Source organism: Purpureocillium lilacinum (assembly GCF_023168085.1).
Source record: "Purpureocillium lilacinum CBS 284.36 DNA, scaffold_4, whole genome shotgun sequence".
NCBI classification, from domain to species: domain Eukaryota; kingdom Fungi; phylum Ascomycota; class Sordariomycetes; order Hypocreales; family Ophiocordycipitaceae; genus Purpureocillium; species Purpureocillium lilacinum.
In genome coordinates, this window is record NW_027072114.1 from 151893 (window position 1) to 169932 (window position 18040).

The 18040-nt window shown below is 61.4% G+C and overlaps 7 protein-coding genes across 7 annotated transcripts; 3 read left to right on the forward strand and 4 right to left on the reverse strand.

Moving 5' to 3' along the window:
* Nucleotides 1-532: 532 nt before the first annotated feature.
* Nucleotides 533-1540, forward strand: PLICBS_005219 (uncharacterized protein; the record flags this gene model as incomplete). The annotated part of the gene is made up of 1 exon (XM_065600677.1): nt 533-1540. The coding sequence occupies one exon, from the start codon at nt 533-535 to the stop codon at nt 1538-1540; it is 1008 nt and encodes a 335-aa protein (XP_065456749.1).
* Nucleotides 1541-2274: 734 nt separating this feature from the next.
* On the forward strand, nt 2275-4807 carry PLICBS_005220 (uncharacterized protein; the record flags this gene model as incomplete). The annotated part of the gene is made up of 7 exons (XM_065600678.1): nt 2275-2348; nt 2435-2557; nt 2612-2901; nt 2952-3812; nt 3869-4044; nt 4101-4284; nt 4335-4807. 7 exons carry the CDS (start codon nt 2275-2277, stop codon nt 4805-4807), a joined length of 2181 nt encoding a protein of 726 aa, XP_065456750.1.
* Nucleotides 4808-4881: 74 nt separating this feature from the next.
* PLICBS_005221 (uncharacterized protein) lies at nt 4882-6285 on the reverse strand (the record flags this gene model as incomplete). Its single annotated transcript, XM_018318876.2, has 2 exons — nt 4882-5985; nt 6073-6285. 2 exons carry the CDS (start codon nt 6283-6285, stop codon nt 4882-4884), a joined length of 1317 nt encoding a protein of 438 aa, XP_018181350.2.
* Nucleotides 6286-6749: 464 nt separating this feature from the next.
* Nucleotides 6750-8653, forward strand: PLICBS_005222 (delta-1-pyrroline-5-carboxylate dehydrogenase, mitochondrial; the record flags this gene model as incomplete). Its single annotated transcript, XM_018318877.2, has 4 exons — nt 6750-6896; nt 6955-7427; nt 7478-8427; nt 8481-8653. The coding sequence occupies 4 exons, from the start codon at nt 6750-6752 to the stop codon at nt 8651-8653; spliced, it is 1743 nt and encodes a 580-aa protein (XP_018181351.2).
* Nucleotides 8654-8756: 103 nt separating this feature from the next.
* PLICBS_005223 (uncharacterized protein) lies at nt 8757-10526 on the reverse strand (the record flags this gene model as incomplete). Its single annotated transcript, XM_018318878.2, has 2 exons — nt 8757-9942; nt 10006-10526. The coding sequence occupies 2 exons, from the start codon at nt 10524-10526 to the stop codon at nt 8757-8759; spliced, it is 1707 nt and encodes a 568-aa protein (XP_018181352.2).
* An 827-nt stretch (nt 10527-11353) lies between these two features.
* PLICBS_005224 (uncharacterized protein) lies at nt 11354-12451 on the reverse strand (the record flags this gene model as incomplete). Its single annotated transcript, XM_018318879.2, has 2 exons — nt 11354-12082; nt 12140-12451. The coding sequence occupies 2 exons, from the start codon at nt 12449-12451 to the stop codon at nt 11354-11356; spliced, it is 1041 nt and encodes a 346-aa protein (XP_018181353.1).
* A 4013-nt stretch (nt 12452-16464) lies between these two features.
* On the reverse strand, nt 16465-17793 carry PLICBS_005225 (uncharacterized protein; the record flags this gene model as incomplete). The annotated part of the gene is made up of 1 exon (XM_018318881.1): nt 16465-17793. One exon carries the CDS (start codon nt 17791-17793, stop codon nt 16465-16467), a length of 1329 nt encoding a protein of 442 aa, XP_018181355.1.
* Nucleotides 17794-18040: the final 247 nt, after the last annotated feature.

Here is an 18040-nt window from a genome sequence, read left to right on the forward strand (position 1 = left end):
AGACAAGTCCGACCACCGGGCGTTGCTCCGAATGAAGCACCGGAGATCGGCTTCGTCGCCTGGGCCCCCTACAATTGCCGTCGGAAGCCGGGGCCGGCCCCACTCCCGACACGACACCCACTCGAGTCCTTGTAACTTGAAGGCGCAACCAAGGGCCCGCAGGCCCGCACCAGACATCGTCAACGACGAAACTCGGCATGAAAGCTGGGGTGCACACACCCACCCTCGTCGTCCGCAGACCGGACGCACCTCCCGCCCGCCCGTGTCAGATTTTCGCTTCCCTCTCCAGGTTCGCGCGCGGCAGGCTCTCGCTCGCTCGGCGCATCGAACCGCCGCGCTTTCCCCCTCCTCCGTCTCTTGCGCTTGGCTTATAGCCTGCCGTTGCCCAACTCCGGAATTCTCTCCGCGTCCCGGCTGCCCAACGTCAGACTAGTCTGCAGCGTGACCAGACCACAGTCAGACCGCCAGCACTCACGTCCTCACCATCACCACCATCAGCGACACCACCATCACCACCACCGCCACCTCCACGATGGGCGACGCCGCAGCTCCCTTCCCCCACGTCCCGCCGGCGGGCGTCTGGTGCCCGGCCGTCACCTTCTTCACCCCCGACGACGAGCTCGATCTCGACGCGCAGAAGCGCTACTTTGCGCACCTGTCGCGCTCCGGGCTCGCGGGCCTCGTCGTCATGGGCACCAACTCGGAGGCCTTCCTGCTCACCCGCGAGGAGCGCGCCCAGCTCATCGCCGCCGCCCGCGCCGCCGCCGGCCCGTCGTTCCCCATCATGGCCGGCGTGGGCGCCCACTCTACCCGCCAGACCCTCGAGCTCGCCCACGACGCCGCCCGTGCCGGCGCAAACTACCTGCTCATCCTGCCGCCCGCCTACTTTGGCAAGGCCACCACCATGGGCGTCGTGAAGCGCTTCTTCGCAGAGGTCGCTGCCCGCGCGCCCCTGCCCGTCGTCGTCTACAACTTCCCCGGCGTCTGCAACGGCGTGGACCTGGACTCGGAGACCATCTCCGCCATCGTCCGGCAGAGCGCCGAGGCGAGCCCCGGCGGCGTCTCCAACGTCGTCGGCGTCAAGCTGACGTGCGGGTCCGTCGGCAAAATCACCCGCCTGGCCGCCACGCACAGCCCGGACGAGTTTTCCACCTACGGCGGCCAGTCCGACTTTCTCATCGGCGGGCTCGCGGCCGGCAGCGCGGGGTGCATCGCCGCGTTTGCCAACGTCTTTCCGCGGCTCACGGCGGAGATCTACAGGCTTCACAAGGAGGGCAAGGCGGAGGAGGCCATGAAGCTGCAGCGCGTCGCGGCCCTGGCGGAGAGCCCGTGCAAGAGCGGCATCGCGACGACAAAGTTCGCCGTGGCGTGCTACTCGGCCAAGCTGGCGGGCATCGACAACGCGGAGGCGAAGCTGCGGCCGCGGCACCCGTACGAGGAGGCGCCCGAGGCGGGCAAGAAGGCTGTGCGGGAGGGCATGGCCGCGGCGGCGGAGATTGAGGAGCGGCTGCAGCGGGAGGCGGCGGCGTCGTCGTCGTAGCAGCGTGAGGTCTCGGCGATGAATATGATGGACGGAGGCGTCATTATCTAGTGGAGAACCGCACTGGGTCCTTGTAAGTGTTGTTTGGGACCGGCGACTTCAGGTTGGTGAAGTAATCTCTCGACCCTAAAGGGAGGTCAATGAAGTCAGCCATGCCACCATTGAATACTCGTCACACGCACGCAGCGTTCTTGAATATTTATAACTGCCCATCAACCTATCCTCGGGCCCAGGTCGGTCCCCCCAAGACCTTAGGTATATGTAGTGCTGGATATTGAGACGATCTTTTATCAGTTTCACTTGCTGCACTGTACTTCAACGACACAACCATGCACTCTGTACCTGACAGTGCATCGCAACGCGCATCCGGTAGCAAACAGACCAATTGTCAGAACACCATCAGACTTCCATTGGCAGCAGCAGTGCATGATCCGGGATCGGAGATAACAGCGGCAGCAGCAATCTGTGGGGTTTGGGGCAAGTTAGAGCCGGCTGTGGCGGCGGGCGTCTGCTCTGGCTGCTGGTGCGGGGTCCAGCTCCGACTCCGACCCAGACTCTCCAAACGCCCGTCCGCCTTCTCATTGACACTCACTCGCAACACCCGACAATGTGAGAGGCAGGCTCAATCCGATCCCCGGTGCCGCGCGCCCATGATCGCCTCCGTGGCCCCCTCCTCCTCGTCCGCCGGATCGTCCGTCCTGCTTCGCCCGCTGCCGAGCCCCGCCCGCTGCCAAATGTCGCCCGGAGCCGCCGGGCCCGACCTACACGCCGTCACGTCCAGCAGGATCACCAAGAGATCTTCCAACGCGTTGGTCCCTCCCGTTTCCCTTTGCCTTTTTTTCTTCGCTGCTGTGGCACGTCGCCCTCGCTTACCGTGTCTATCTTCTTGTCTAGATGCGCCCGCTGTCGCCGGCAAAAGATCAAGTGCAGCGGCGCCCATCCCTGCGCCGCGTGCAGCAGGCGCAAGCTGTCATGTCACTTTGACGATCAGGACCAGAAGATTCTCGTCACTAGAGGGTGTGTGAGCTGAGATGTGAAGGCGTCTGTGGCGCATGCTGATGTACGTCGCAGATATCTTACGTCTCTGCAGGAGAGGATCGCCAGCCTCGAGCAGAATGGCGGGCGCGTACATGCAGACGCCGAGGGTCCGGCCCCCTTTGCCCCCAGCCAAGAGGCTGACGCCGCAGTCGAACATGACGTCCCGCGCCCAGATCCCGCGGATGGCCTGGGCCAGGAGATGCAGGTGCCATCTGTCGGTGACACGTCACAGCAGGGCTCGCTTGAGTCCGACGTGAGCTCCCTCGTGAACCCCTTCTCGTCCGGGCCATCGGCCTTCATGACGTCCGAGAGTGGACGCATCTGTAAGCTATCAGTATCGGTTCGCTTTGAGTCTTCCTGCTGACGGATGTAGTCTATCTTGGCACCTCGTCCAACTGGTCCTTCACTCGCCGTCTCCTTAGCGTGACGTACGAGCACGTCCACAAACGGCCCATCCCTCCCACGGCGCTCCTCTTCGACGGCGAGACCTACGACCTCGGCTGGCAGAGCGACCGCGCCGCGACATCGGCCGCCGCGCTGCCCACCATCGACTACGCCACGCACCTCGTCAACACGGTGCGCTTCCACTGCGGCCAAGTCTTCCACCTGTTCGACGAGGACGTCTTCATGGGCCACCTCCGCGACCACTACGCCGACTCGATGCAGAGATGCCCGGCGCGCGACCTGTGGCTGGTCCACTTCCAGCTCATCCTCGCTTTTGGAAAGGCCTTTGCCACGAAGCCCAGGCATGGGAGCCGGCCGCCAGGGGTGGGCTTCTTCGTCAACGCCCTGCATTCATTGCCGAACATGACGGTCCTGTGGAGAGACCCCGTCCAGGCCATTGAGATTCTGTGCTGCGTTGCGCTTTATCTCCACTGCATCGACTATAGGAGCTCGGCATACAACTATGTAAGTCTCGTCTCACTGGGTCGCTCAGGGTACGTTGCTGACACCTTGGAGATTGGGCAGGCAGTGCGCATGGCCATGAGCCAAGGCTTGCATACCGATGTGCCCACAGAGCAGCTCGGTGAAGCCATAGTTCAGAGGTATCGCAAGGTCTGGTGGACCGTCTACGTCCTGGACCGCGAGATGACGTCCCTGATGGGGCTTCCACAGTCCGTTCGCGACGAGGACGTCCACACCCAGCTGCCCACGTTTCAAGGCGACCCGTTTCGAACGGCGGCGTTTATTATGAGGACCAAGCTGTCCCATTTTATTGCGAGCATCGACCGAGGTGCGTCCCACCTGCCGATTGTCTTCTCGTATATCTAGCTGACCGGCTGTATGCAGCCGTCTACCGGCCAGACGGGCGGTTGGACAACAACTTCTTGATGCGCACCAAGGACGCGCTGGCGGGCCTGGCAGGGCTCACAGATGAGCTGCACCAGCGCTTCCCCCTCCTGCTGGACAATGACGAGAGCGGCATCTCCAGGCTCTCGGCCCATCTACACCTTCTCTATCATCAGGTAAGTTTGAGTTTTTGAATGCCCGCCCAAAAGTGAGTCTGGGGCTGATCGTGCAGTGCATCGTGCTGGCCACGCGGCCGCTCCTCTTTTGCTTCTTTCAGATCCGCCTCGAGTCTGTCGGCGCGTGTCTTGACCTCCTAAACACATCGTCGACCGTCCGAAGCGTGCTGCAGATGTGCCTCGACTCGTCGCAGCACGTAGTCTCCATCCTGGAGTGCCTACAACACCAGGGTCTACTGGGTGAGTCTGCCGCGCCGTACTCGAGGGGATCATCTTCTGATAGTACACAGAGACTTTCTTGTCCTTTGACCTAGAGGCTCTCTTCATCTCCACCACAAACATTCTAGTAGCACCGACATTGTACCCAGACTCGGCAGCCAGCTGGGCCCAGTGGCGCCACAAGGCGCACTTGGTCTACGACGAGCTGTCTCGCAGCGGAAACCTCATTGCTCAGGCTGAGCAGTCGGAGCTGGAGCGGCTGGGCGGAATGCTCGACAACATCGATTCGGGCTCTGCGAGGGACACCAGTAACCCGCCGGTGAACTACACCGAGTCCTCATCGCTCGCGCATTCTGAACCACCGCCCAGCGAGCTGCATCCGCCTCTGGCTATGCCTCCGACCCCCCTGCCAGGAGTGAGCGTCTTTGATGAGAATTTCTTTGGGACCGAGCTGTCGGCGGCGCAGATCATGGACATGGTGAACTCGATTGACAGCGGGCACACGCAGTGGATGTCGCAAGCGATGGTTGAACATGGCATTTGATTGAGCTGAAACTTCTTGTACATGATAATGTTAAGCGATATTGAAGACACAGGTTAGTCACGCACGCAATTACGCTACAGCTTCGCCCCGGGCGGCTTCACATCACGAAACTCTTTCGTCTCTCCAAGGCGCCAGCTCACATCGGCTCCCCAGTCCCCGCTGGCCCCATCACGAGGCGCACTCTTCCACCTCCATCGCGCAATAGGCTGCTCAGCCCCCGCCTCGAGCAGGTCCGTAACCCACGAGCCGGCAATCGGAAACATCTTGAACCCATGGCCAGAGTCTCCTGTCATGACAATGACGGACGAGCCCGTCTTCGGCACGTAGTCGATTGTGTAGTCCGAGCCGCTCGTGTCCGCGATCCAGCACAGCGCCGGGTTGACGAGCGGCCGGTCCCTGGCCCACGGCAGCGTGTGATCAAGCAGCGTGCGGACCTTGTCCTCGTCGTCGGCCGGCATGAACCCGCTCTCCTCCAATGACTGCGGCGGGAGCGACACGCCGCTCGTCTTGTCCGTGTTGACGTAGCCGGCGCCCATTGGGCAAAACTTGAGCAGCTTGGTCTTGGGGTCTGGCTCGAAGAAGAAGCCCAGGTCGCGCGCGTACGTGACGGGCATGCCGCGCAGCGCAGACGCCTCGTCGTCGGTGAGCTGGACGTGCGCGACGGACCACGCCTTGGCAACCACGCGTGACGCCAGCTCCGGGATGAGCTTCGCCACAGACGCACCGGCCGCGACGACAACGAGCCGCGCTTTATGAACGCGTCCTCTGCGGGTGCACACCCCAACAGCGACCCTCCCCGCAGGGCCGCCGTCCTCGTAGATGATGCCCCCGACGTCACCTTCCTCGCCGAGGAGGAAGCGCACCCCGCGCGCCGAGGCCTCGCGATGCACCGCGACGAGCGCGTCAGCCGAGTGCGCGTACCCGTCGTAACGGTTCAGGTACCCGCGCCAGCCCTCCAGAGTGCCGCTCTGCAGCTGCCAGACGTGTTCCGTGATGGCTGCTTTGCCGTCGAGGCGGACGACGTGCGGGCGCATGGCAGGGTGCTGCTCGGCAGACGCCTGGAAGCGGTCGAGGGTGGCCCTGGCCTTGTCTGGCGCCGCCCCCGACACGCAATGCAGGAACCCAGTCTGGTGGAAGTGAGGGGCGAAGACGGAGGTCTTCCATGCCGCGATGGCTTTCTGTTGTGCACGCAGGCGATTGATGTGAGCAACGAGCACGACACATGCTACATGTCACTTGGAGCGGGGTAGCGTGGCCCAACGCACAATCGTCAGATCCGTGTAAAACGGATCCTCGTACTCGGCGCGCACAATCTTGTTGAGGTCGTTGGCGGCCGACGAGCGCGGCGGGATCTGCGTGTCCTTCTCGAGGACGGTGACGTTGTGGAACCCCGCCCGCGAGAGGTGCAGCGCGGTCGACAGGCCGAACGCGCCGCCGCCCACGATGACGACGGGGTCAGACTTGGAAATGTCCATCATCGTTGAGTGCCGTGCCTAAGTGTCGATTGAGGGAGGAGAGCGCAGGCCGTGTCCGGCAGACAATCGTGGTGATGCCGTTGGCGGGCGTGCCCTGGCCTGATATTCAGGCTGCTCTCGGCGCGCAGCGACCGTCGTGCGGGCAACGTGACGTTGGCGACATCGGCGTTGGCCCGTTCGGCGAGCTGCAGATGCAGCTCTCGGTCTGCGGCTTGCGCCCCGAACACCCGACCAGGGATGCAGACAGCAGACCAGGGACCATCGGGGGCGTTCCCGATGATGGGTGGGGCGAATCGGGTCCGGAGCCGATGTGGGTCCCTGCTGCCCCGGGTTCGGCACCGCGCAGTGTGTAAGTGCCCCGGAGCTGCCATACGTATTTCTACCAGCACGATCAAGGTACAGGATGAGAGCTCCCTGATATTCCCTCGAAGCCATTTCCCGTCAGTCCAGCTGGGCAAAACATCCAAATGGCAACCCCTAGGCTCGCCACTGCGCGAATCGCGCGAAGCGCCCCTGTCTCCGTCCCCGGCCTGCAGAACTCCCGAGCGTACCTGCAGCTGCGAACCAAGACGACGGCGCCGTTTCGTCTCCCCGACGAGCGCAATGAGCCCAATGTGAGTGCCCTTTTCTGGCGTACAATGTGTGTCGGCGCGCCCACTGACATGTTCGCAGCTAGACTACCGCCGCGGCTCCCTCGAGCGACAAAAGGTCGAGGAGGCGCTCACCCGCATGCGCTCCTCCCTCCCGCTCAAGAGCCAAATCCACTACAGCGGGCGCGCCCAGGAAGCGCCGCGCTCCCTGGACCAGGTCCTCCCCGCGGAGCACGGCACCGTCTTCACAAACTATCCGCTTGCCTCGCGCGCGCAGGTCGCCGACGCCATCGCCGCCGCGCTCGCCGCCAAGCGCGACTGGGAGAACACGCCGTTCGTAGACCGCGCGGCCGTGTTCCTCCGCGCTGCGGAGCTCGTTGCCGGCAAGTACCGGTACGAGCTCGTGGCTGCGACTATGCTTGGCCAGGGCAAGAACGTGTGGCAGGCGGAGATTGATGCTGCGGCCGAGCTGGCCGACTTTTTCAGGCTGCACTGCAACTACGCCGCCGACATCCTGGGCAGGCAGCCGACGCGCGGATCAGACGGCATCTGGACGTGAGTGATGCCTTTCGCCGCCATATTGGGGGCAACGCTAATCTGCTCAGGCGCACCGAGTATCGCCCACTCGAAGGGTTCGTCTACGCCGTATCGCCATTCAATTTCACGGCTCTTGGTGGCAGCCTCGTTTCGGCACCCGCTCTCATGGGCAACGTCGTGTTGTGGAAACCGTCACAGTACAACATCTACGCCAGCGCGATCGTCTACAAGATCCTCCTCGAGGCAGGGCTGCCCCAGGACGTGATCCAGTTCGTCCCAGGCGACGCCGTCGAGGTCACGGACGAGGTCCTTGCGCACCGCGACTTTGCCGGGCTTAACTTCATCGGCTCTTCGGACGTGTTCCGGTCTATCTACGCCAGGATCGGCCAGGGCATCGGCAACAAGACATACCGCGAGTTCCCCCGCGTCGTGGGCGAGACGAGCGGCAAGAACTTCCACCTGCTCCATCCGTCAGCCGACATCCCCAGCGCCGTGAACCACACCATTCGCGGCGCCTTTGAATATCAAGGACAAAAGTGCTCTGCCACGTCGCGCGTCTACGTGCCGCAGTCGCGCGCTGCCGAGTTCATCTCCGGCCTCAAGGCAGGGGTTGAGAAGATCACCATCGGAAGCCCCGAGAAGGAGTTTGAGGCGTTCATGGGTCCCGTTATCCACAAGAACTCCTTCGACAAGATCAAGTCCATCATTGACGCTGGCAACAAGGACCCCTCGCTGAAGCTGCTGGCCGGTGGCACGTACGACGGTTCGGTCGGCTACTACGTGAACCCCACCGTGTACCAGGCGCAGTCTCCGGACCACAAGCTCTTCAACCAAGAGATTTTCGGTCCCGTGCTGGCGCTCTACGTGTACAAGGATGAGGACTGGAGCTCGATGCTGAAGAGCGTGGATGAGAACGGAGGTGGACTTGCGCTGACGGGCGCCGTCTTTGCTACGGATCGCAAGGCCATACGAGAGGCCGAAGACACTCTTCGCTACTCATCCGGAAACTTCTACATCAGTAAGTCTAACCGAAGCGAATGCCAGTGGGCGCGGACTAACCTATTGGGACAGACTGCAAGACCACGGCGGCCCTGATCGGCCAGCAGACGTTTGGCGGTGCTCGGGCGAGTGGCACGAATGACAAGGCGGGCAGCCCGGACGTTTTGAGGCGGTTCACAAGCCCGCGGACCATCAAGGAGGAGTTTAGCCCGCTGGATCGGTTCACCTACCCTAGTAATGAGTAGCATGGTGCGGAGTGAAGGCAATAGTAGAAGTAGTGTGTTACAGCCATGTCAAGCAGGCATATGAGCAATCGATTGTAAATGAGTCCCTTTCCCGCTCTAAGGACTAATTAGACTGCATCGATTTGGCCTTTCGCCATCCAACAAGCTGCAACATCTCCCTCCAGAAGCCCGGGTTGTCTTCCTCATTCTCCCGCTCGTATGCATCAATCGCCGGCTTCTCCCACACCAAGTCCGCCTCAGCCGGGCGCACGAGGCGCGTGCGGTGCACGAGCTTCCACCCCACGAAGAGCACGGGGCTGACCAGCACCATGGTGTAGTGCGTGAAAAAGTCCTTGACGTCCCAGTGGCCCGGGAGGAACACGGCGTAGCCGTTAACGAAGACGATCAGCGCCATGTACACCAGCGCGATCCACGCGCAGTATGGCTGGCCGTAGCCGTAGTACGGGAGCGTGGCGCGGTCGACGCCCTGCGCGCGGGTCGCGCGATAGAAGAAGATGTACGTCGTCGCGATGATGGTGTAGTTGAGGACGCCCGAAGTGGTAACGAGGTTGATGAACCAGGACAGGACCCGCGCGGTGCTTCCCGACACGTTCAGGAATGCGAGGCAGGGGAAGATCATGGTCACGGCCAGGCAGTAGATTGGCACGCCAGATGGAGTGCACCGTCGGAGGAACGCAGGAGCCTGCGACTCGAGCGCGAGGCCGTACAGGCTGCGCGTCGCGTAGAAAGTAAACGCGTTGCCGCAGGAGAAGATGCTCGTGATCAGCAGCGCCGTTATGATGTGCGGCAAAACGTCGATCCCCATGTTTTGCATGGCAATGATGTACGGCGATGCGGTCGCCGACCCAGAGTTGCCATTGGGGTCGTTGAGAATGGACACAAACGTCGGGTCATTATACGGAATCACGATGCCGACGCACAGGGCGCTACCGACGAAGAAAAAGGTGAAGCGAAAGTACGTCGTCTTGAAAGCGTTCTTGAGGTATCGTCGCGGCAGCTTCGTCTCGCCGGCCAGCATGGACACGTACTCGGGTCCCACGATGGTGAATGAGGCGTTCCAGAGCGCCGAGAGGAAGCCCTCGAAGCGGCCGAGGTTTCCGCTAGCAATGTACTCGGCGAAAGCCCCCGGGTCCCTCCAGTACCGGAACCCGTAGGCGTCGTGCTGTGGGTTCCCGCCGACCATGGTGACAAATGTGAAGCTGAAGACGATGAGAATGAGGACGACCTTGCCGGTAGCCAGCCAGAACTCGCTTTCGCCGTACCACTTGACGGCAAAGACGTTGATGGCACTTGAAGAGGTCAGCACGTCTCACCACACAAGCAATCACGCCCTGCGACAAATGTAGACCTACAAGTACAGAGCCGTGCACACTGCCACTACTGCCGCAGCGGGAATGTCATCTCGCCAGAACGACAGCACAACATTGATGGCCGAGACCTCAAAGGGAATGTTGATGGCTTCATAGAGGAAAAAGTTCCAGCCTGCGAGGAAACCAAAGGCAGGGTCGACCCAATGGCCCGCCATGCGGATAAACGCGCCGCTGATGGGCATGAAGACGGCCATCTCGGCCATGCAGTTATTCACCATGGACACCATGGACGAGTGCAGCGCATACGCCAGCAGCAGGCCGCCCGGCCCTGCGTTGAGCAGTCCCGTGCCGATGCTGACGAAGGTGGCCGTGCCGATAGACCCGCCGATGGCGATGAGCTGGATCTGCCGGTTTCCCAAGCGGCGTTTGAGCTGGCCTGCAACCGGAGCGACATCCTCGTCGTCCGGCTTGACCGTGCCGTGCCCGAAGCTTTCGGCTTGGGATTCTTCCTTGCTGATGTCTGCGGCGACGGAGCCACCCATCTTCTCCTCGTGCGCCTTCATGGCTGCGTGACGAGTTGAGAGGGGTAAATGTGAGAGTGGGAGTGAACTGAGTCAAGGGAGTCTCTGGCTGAAGATCAAGACATGCGAGTGAGTGAAACAGTAGTCTACGCGGTGAGTACCATGATGATCGCTCGCTAGACTACAAGGCACGCAGCGTGGCACATATTATAGGCGACACCACATCCGTATTCCTCGGCTAGAGGCCGATCCTCCTCCATCCTGCTGTCAAGACGTTCCTTGATTTCCCCGCAAACCGCAAATTCATTCCCATGTTGACGTCGAAGCATTTGGCCGTCTTATCAGTCGGGAGAGCAGCCGGTGTCGCGTGGCTTGTACCCACGCGGGCGACGCTACGGGACCGGTCCCGCCGTCGCTCATCTACCCGATCCGGAAACCGTCGAGCCAAACCATCGACGGCAGGGCAGGGGATCCTGGAAGTGCCGGGTTCCACGCTCGATTGCGGGGTACAGATAATAGCGGCAACGGGCAGTTGGCGCACGGATGCGCGTGACTTGGGACCATGTTTCGAGACGAAGGCAACATTACTGTTCATTAAGAGTTTTAAGGTATACTATACAGGGTATACTTGGTGCCTTTTGGCAGAAATCTGTTCCATCTGTGGGGTCACAAGCCGCTTCTTCCTCGTACGATGAGGCTATGCCAACTCTAATCTGACCCGATCTGTAGTTGATCAATCCGAGGCGACAAGTGCGTGTCTGAGCTTTTCCGTCCATTCAGTCTCGAGCGCCACGTTGCCGTCGACGTTCTTCGATCTTGGTGCCAGAGGGCACAGCACGACGGCCGTTCCAACAAACAATCGGCATTGCTTAGACTTGGGCGGTCGAGCGCAGCTCGCCGTGCGTCGCGTGCGTGGGGCTCACGGGCGCGGCGGGGCTCATGGGCCCGTGGATGCCGTCGCCGAGGGCGGAGCTATCGCGTCCCGTGTTGGGGGGCGAGTGGTGGTTGTTGAGCGTGTACTGATCGCTCGAGGTGCCGACGTCACTGTTGATGGTGTGTCGCTTCTCCTCGGCCGCCGTCAGGCCGTGGTGGCCCTTCTCGACGTCGCCGGTGTCGTCCTGGCCCGGGTTGGCCGTCCGGTAGTCGAGCCACTTGAGCAGCGTGTAGAGGGCAAAGGCGAGGAACGAGCCCAGGAAGGGGCCCAGCCAGTAGATCCACTGGTAGCCGGTGAAGCTGGTGACGACGGCCGGGCCGAAGGAGCGGGCCGGGTTGATGCCGGTGCCGGTGAAGTTGGTGCCGCAGATGTGGGCGATGAAGATGGCGATGCCGATGCCGATTGGCGCCAGGTACGTGGAGCGGTGCTTCTCGACGGCGAGGAAGTAGACGGTAAGCACCAGCTGCGCCGTCAGGAACATCTCGATGAAGAGACCCCGCGAGATGCTCGTGTTGTTGCTGAGCTTGTTGGCGACGCCCAGCGGGCCCGGCAGCAGCGCATCAGTGACAGCCGCGGCGGCGATGCCGGCCACAATCTGCGTAGGGAAGATGAAGAGACCGCGCAGGGGCTTGACGGCGCCGACGAGGACGAGACCCAGGGTGACCTGAAAATCAAGAGTCAGCTTACACCATAAGCGAATTATCGTCGAGTGTCAACTTACAGCAGGGTTGAACATGCCACCGGTGACACGGTAAAAGATCCAGACATTGACAGTGATGGCAGCGCCGAAAGAGGCGGCAATGTACATGAGACTGAAGGGCGCCAGCACAGCATCAGGGTTGCCCGGGTCGTTGTTGTCCACGGCCGCCTGAGTGCCGATAAAGGCAAGCAGGAGGAACATGAAGGTGCCGCAGAACTCGCCGATGATGACCACCGCCAGGTTGCGGTAGGCACTCGGCATCACATGGTCCCGTCCATCCTTGTTGAACCGGTTCTTGCGGTCCAGGATGGTCCTGGTCTTCTTTTCGCCCATCTTGATCGTCGGCTGCGGTGTTGAGTTGAGGAGCTCACGGGTGTGTCTAAACTTCGGATAGGGGGGAAGCGTTCAACACAACGTCATGAACGAAGGCCGGCGGGCAAACGGGCAAGGCAGGGGCAGCTGGTAGATATACTTGTCAACTCCTCCGAGAACCGAGTCGCCCGCCCACCATCTATTGCGTCCGTTGGGCCCCCTCCCCTCTCCAAGCTTGACCTCATCGAGGTGCGGGAAGGCAAAGGTGGCTAACTTTTCAGCTGTCCGGAACCGTTCAAGCTCTCGTCGAGGAGCATCGACCCCGAGGACGGGCGCCGCACCACCGGGTCGAATCCGGCCTGCCGCGATACGGGTCCCCAAAACCTTGACCACGGCAACGGACCCTTTTCGAAGAGACGTGCCAAGCGTAGGGTCCTGCCAACGGCAGCTGAGGAGGCAAACCACCTGCTGCACCAGTGGGACCTCCCTGTTCCATGTCCGGCACCCTCCCAAGCTGAACATGACCCCATGGCCGAGTTCCAGACCGTTCATTCTCTGGCCGGCTCTTTGCTTGGGACTCCCTGAAATCACAAGATCCTCCGTCATTCTTTTTCATCAGCGTCCTGCTCCCAGCGGGGTACGAGCGGGCGGCACGGGAGGCTCGGGAGAGAGCTCGCGCCACATACTCACCTAGAAGCTGACCAAACGAAGACCAAGAGCACGTAGCAGCGAAGCCGTCGACCGGCGGACAAACTCAATGATGCGCACCAGAGCCCATCAGGCGCAGCTCCCAAGGGCATCTCAGACCCCTCTCTGCGCGAAACCGTGCCGCCTCCCGTGCTTTGGGGCGAGGGCGCCGGCCGTTGCTGTTGGCGAGGAGCCGCATACCTCGGCGTTGAGTTCGACTAGCCTACACGAAACGGCGCTGGCGCGCGCAACGCTCGCTTGGGGCAGCTTGCCAAAGTCTAATTTTTTTTCTTCTCGTCGATGGTTCCTACAAACGGCCCCCCTCCAAGCTCTGAATTCTAATCCGCCCCGCGCAGCCAATGGCCGCCGGGCTAAGCCGCCGGGTTGGCGAGGTCCCCATCACGGGCGGCAGCAGCTGGTATGTTGAAGCGGCGCCTGGTTTCTGATTGCGGAACGAACACGACGAGCACTGGCGACGCGCGACCCAGCGACGGCCTGTGCACGCGACGCCTCCATGGCACGATGCCGACAGCGCGGGAGCCGCATGGCACGACGCTACGGCATGCCCGCCAGCGCCGCCGGTCGAACCACCGGTCCTCCGACCGGTTCTCGTGCCCGCTCTGCGCAGCGTCGAGGGGACACGGCGGCTTGGCGGCAAGTCAGTGGCCACAGGAAGGGGGAGCCAAGTCGACCGGAGCACAATGGGCGAGGTTAAAGCCCGGTCTGCGTGTCGTAGCCCGCTGACACAGACACTCACATGCACATACTCGTACACACACTCACACGCACTTGGACGAGCCATGAGCGTTGCATTTGCAACGGCCCCATGTGGCGTTCGAGCACCCAGCGATGGAATCGTCATCCGCTGCAGACGCCAATCATGACGCCCCTTGCATGTCGGCCCCTTTGGCTCCGCTTTGCCAGGGTCGGTCGTGGCCATGGCTCTTTCTACTTGCAACACTGCTCTGCATGTCTGCGAGTCTAGTCTCCCTGGCGACAGACGATGGACTCTAAGTCTCCGACGAGTTGCGACGCCCGCGATGCATCATACGAAGTATGTCGTCAGTGGCCATGGGTCCGGTAGCGTATCGTGCGGTTCGGTAATCGAGAACCCTGAAAGCTGGGCGGACAGGGCTATGCCTGCATCACACGTGGTCTGGAACCGCGCACAGACGGGGTTTGCGTGCGATGCTGCCCTAGGGCAGCTGAACATCCGGTCCGCGCCTTGGTTTTGAGTGAGCTTGGTACCTACGTAGCAGAGAGGCAGTGCTCGCGCTTGGGCTATGACTGATGCTACCAAAAAAAAAAACTACGTGCCGCTTCCGTGGAGAAACATGGCCCGTCGACCCACACGCGGTCCAAAGCCGGCTCTGGCTGTAATCATGCTCGTACGTAGAAGCAAGGGAGACTTGCGAATACGTAATTGCCACTATATGTTCCGAGGGTGCAACAAAAATTCTCGTGCTCGCGGGAACCTTTGCACCACCACATGTGTGGCGTGGGAACGGGTCTGGTGAAGGCATTGACGCTGGCCGGAACACACAAGCGATCGATGGGCCTCATGTGCATAGCTTCAAAACCTCCGTCTCGAGGCAATCTGACTGAGTGTGATCGGCTGCCTGGGGCATCTCATGTTAATTATAAACTGGCCTCATCCGACGATTTCCGAAAGACAACGCAAGCCCACGGACGACTCCGTCTCAGGTGCATCGCACACGGCTCAGCCGTCAAGAGACACTCTGCGACAAACCCCACGACCCGTTCTCAAGCCGTTCCAAGATTTCCAAGACGTATCCAGATGGAACTGCACCTTGATAAATGAGCTCAGGCCATTGTGCGCTTGGCGTTTCTCTCCATCGCACGTCCCATGGTCGGACCGTGCCTCGCAGGATCCAGAGGAAAACTCATGAAAGCAACGCACTGTCGGATGAGGTTTCACAAATGATATATCCCAGTGCATTTAATGTCCGGTAAATTGCATCGAGGCGCTCACGCCTTTTGTTTGCCGTGAAGTTGCGTCGCTGTGCATGAGCTCGGACGGTGGCGCCAGCACCAGGGAGACAGCCTCTTGAGCCACCGTCATCACACATTTCTTCCAAGGCATACGGAAATCGAATCCAAGCCTCTCTATCCAAGGCGCCTGGATTCTCCACGCACCTGTTGCCATTGAGCAGCGCTCAAAATACGTAAAGACTTCGAAATCGCTATGGCCGCGGAGTTGGACAGCCAGCCCAGCCGCGATACCCTCGCCGCAACTGTCGCAACACGCCAAAACTCATCCTGACCCAGCCAACACCTCAAAGGGCTCCACGCGCCTCATACAATCTGCAGGTCCGTCCGTGCATGCGGCCCACGGTGGCACTCTCCAAGTTGTGCATGTAGTGCGCTTCAGGTTGCGCATGAGATACAGCACGCGCATACATACGTACGTAGGACTCACTCACTTGCTTCGCATAATCGCGATGGCGCCCTTTGACAGTCAATGCAAAAACGCTCACCACGCCGGTGCCATGGCCGGATTCATGCCTCAATCCTCATGCGCCACCCCCAGTCAGAGCCTATATGGTCGTCGGGGATATATACTGAGCCATGGCATCACAGAGGCAGTGCACCAGGTGCCGAAGCGGAGAAAGTCCACCGTGAAAGAAGCTTAAACGCTACAGCCAGAGCATCACATCCATCTTATAGGGGTTGCGCGTCCGTACCCTTCCCGTCTCCAGGGCGCTGTCAACGATGAACCCCGCCAACCGAGCCTCTGGTCTGGCGTCTCAAAGACCACGATGACGCGGCCCCCATCGCCCAGTGCGCAGCGTTGATTGAGACCAAGCCTCAGCCCAGCTCCTCTTCCGCAGTCTGCCACGCGACAAATTCTTCACTCGTCCTGCGCCCCGTCGTGGCCTCGTATTGCCCTCGGCCAAGCCCCGGTTGGTTGTAGACTTGGCAATCTACAAACCTGCGCACTGGCTGATGCATCTGGCCATCAGACGGCAACTACCGCCTTGGCGGACAGGAACCAGTGGCCGGTCCACTCTCTTATTTGCGAGTGCTTTCTCCCGAGGCCAACCTTTGACATCCCCGTCATGGGCTCACAGCACGAGGCATGACCTGGCAAAACCAAGGCAAAGTTGTCTAACTCATCATTCTTGGCTCTATATGCCAGTGGAGCAACGCACGATGTCCGTGTGCAGCAAGCGTGACAAATTCATCACATCCGTCCCTGGCCTTTTCCATGCCAGCACCGTTCGCCAGACCTAAATCGAAAACCAAATGGCAGCCTGCCGCTAATGCACCGAGTCCCAGCCATGTACCGACTCAAAACGCCAAAAATCCCATTGCACCCGAGGACCTCAGATGCAGAATTTGCGGTCCAGCATCCTCAATGCCCGCGCGTCCTCACTGACGCCGCCGTTTTCCACCTTGATGCTCTTCATTCGAGGGCTGCTGCTAGCGCTGCCATTGCTGGGCGGCTTGGCAGTGCCGGCCTCGCTGCTTGGCGGGGTAGGGTGCAGCAGCGCCGACAGGCTGGACCGGTGGCCGTTGGTTGCTGCATCCTGAGCGGTCCGAGGCGGGCTCACGCTCAAGTTTCGTGTCGGAGGCGTAGCCATGCCTGCGTGCGAGGCGGCGGGCGCCCCGTTCGTGACCGCGTTGAGCGCGGGCAGCGGCCCGTATCCTCTCGGAGGAGCGTTGTTCACGTGTTGGTCGTTGACAGCTGCCTGTGCTGCGGCCTGCAAGTCCTTCTGCCGCGGTGAGTCATACAGCCTGGGAGGTGACGGCCCATGTGACGGATGGTGGCCCTGATACGGCGGAGGGCCAGGCTTCGAGCCCTGCAACGGGGGCAGCGCACGCTCATACGGAGCAGCATGCGTGTAATGGCCGTTGGAATATGCGGATGGCGGCGGCGGCGGCACCTGCGACGGGTGAGGTGGCGGGAGATGGTGGACGTGTGGTGGATAAGGAGCAGGTGCGTAATGTCCATAAGGGGGGGTCGCGGCGGGCGACGGCGGCCATCCATAGCCCGGCTGTGCGTAATGCGGTGCATATGGTTGTTGGTGATGCGGGTGCGGGACGTGGTGTGGCGCAATCATGTACGGCTGCTGCATCGGCGCCCTCGTGAGGGCCGGCGTCTGGTTCGTCTCTCCCATGCTGGACTCTGGGTACATGCCCTTGGGGGGAACGATGCCGCGAAGAGAAGGGTCGGAGCTGGGTTGAGGAAGGTCGGGCTGGCCGGGCTGCGGTCGGGAGTAGTAAGAGATGAGGTGGAGGTGCTGGGCCGTCGATGTGGTGATGCTGAAAGACTGCTTCATGAGGCCGTCCGCCTTGTAGCGGTACCCCTCGGGCTCGCCATCGTCATGGTCCTCGTCGCTACCGCGGCCAGAGTCTGGGGTCTTGCCCGCGCCTCGCCTGCCGCTGCCAAAGCCGCCGCCACGCTTGCCCTCCATTTCCCTGTATGTCAGGAAGCTGCCCGACACGCGGCTGGCGCTCCACGACTTTCCGTCGGTCCACCTCCGCATCCCAGCCTCCCGCTCATCCCACACAAAGACGGAGCCCGAGCGGATTGACTGTCTTTCCTTCTCCGATAGACGTCTCTGCACTCGGGGCAGCAAACCGAGGCGGCACGCCTCAAAGAGCTTGATGGCGTCGCCCGGCGTCCGCACGTAACCGTGGTACGTCTCCATTTTGTCGGCGCTGATGGAATCCGTTGTGAAAGTTGGTGCCTGCTTTCGCAGGACAGCTACCAAACCTCCCCGGCGTGAGTGAGATCGAGCCGGATCACTCAGGCCCGGGCTCGGTGATAACTCGAGCTCAGATCAGGGGATTGAAGCCGCTTCCTCTTCCCGGTTGGAGCCGCCGGAAATTTCGCAGGGGGCCTAATAGGCGAGTCAGTCTCAAGGGTTCCGTCACGGTCCGACATGGTGTGACCAA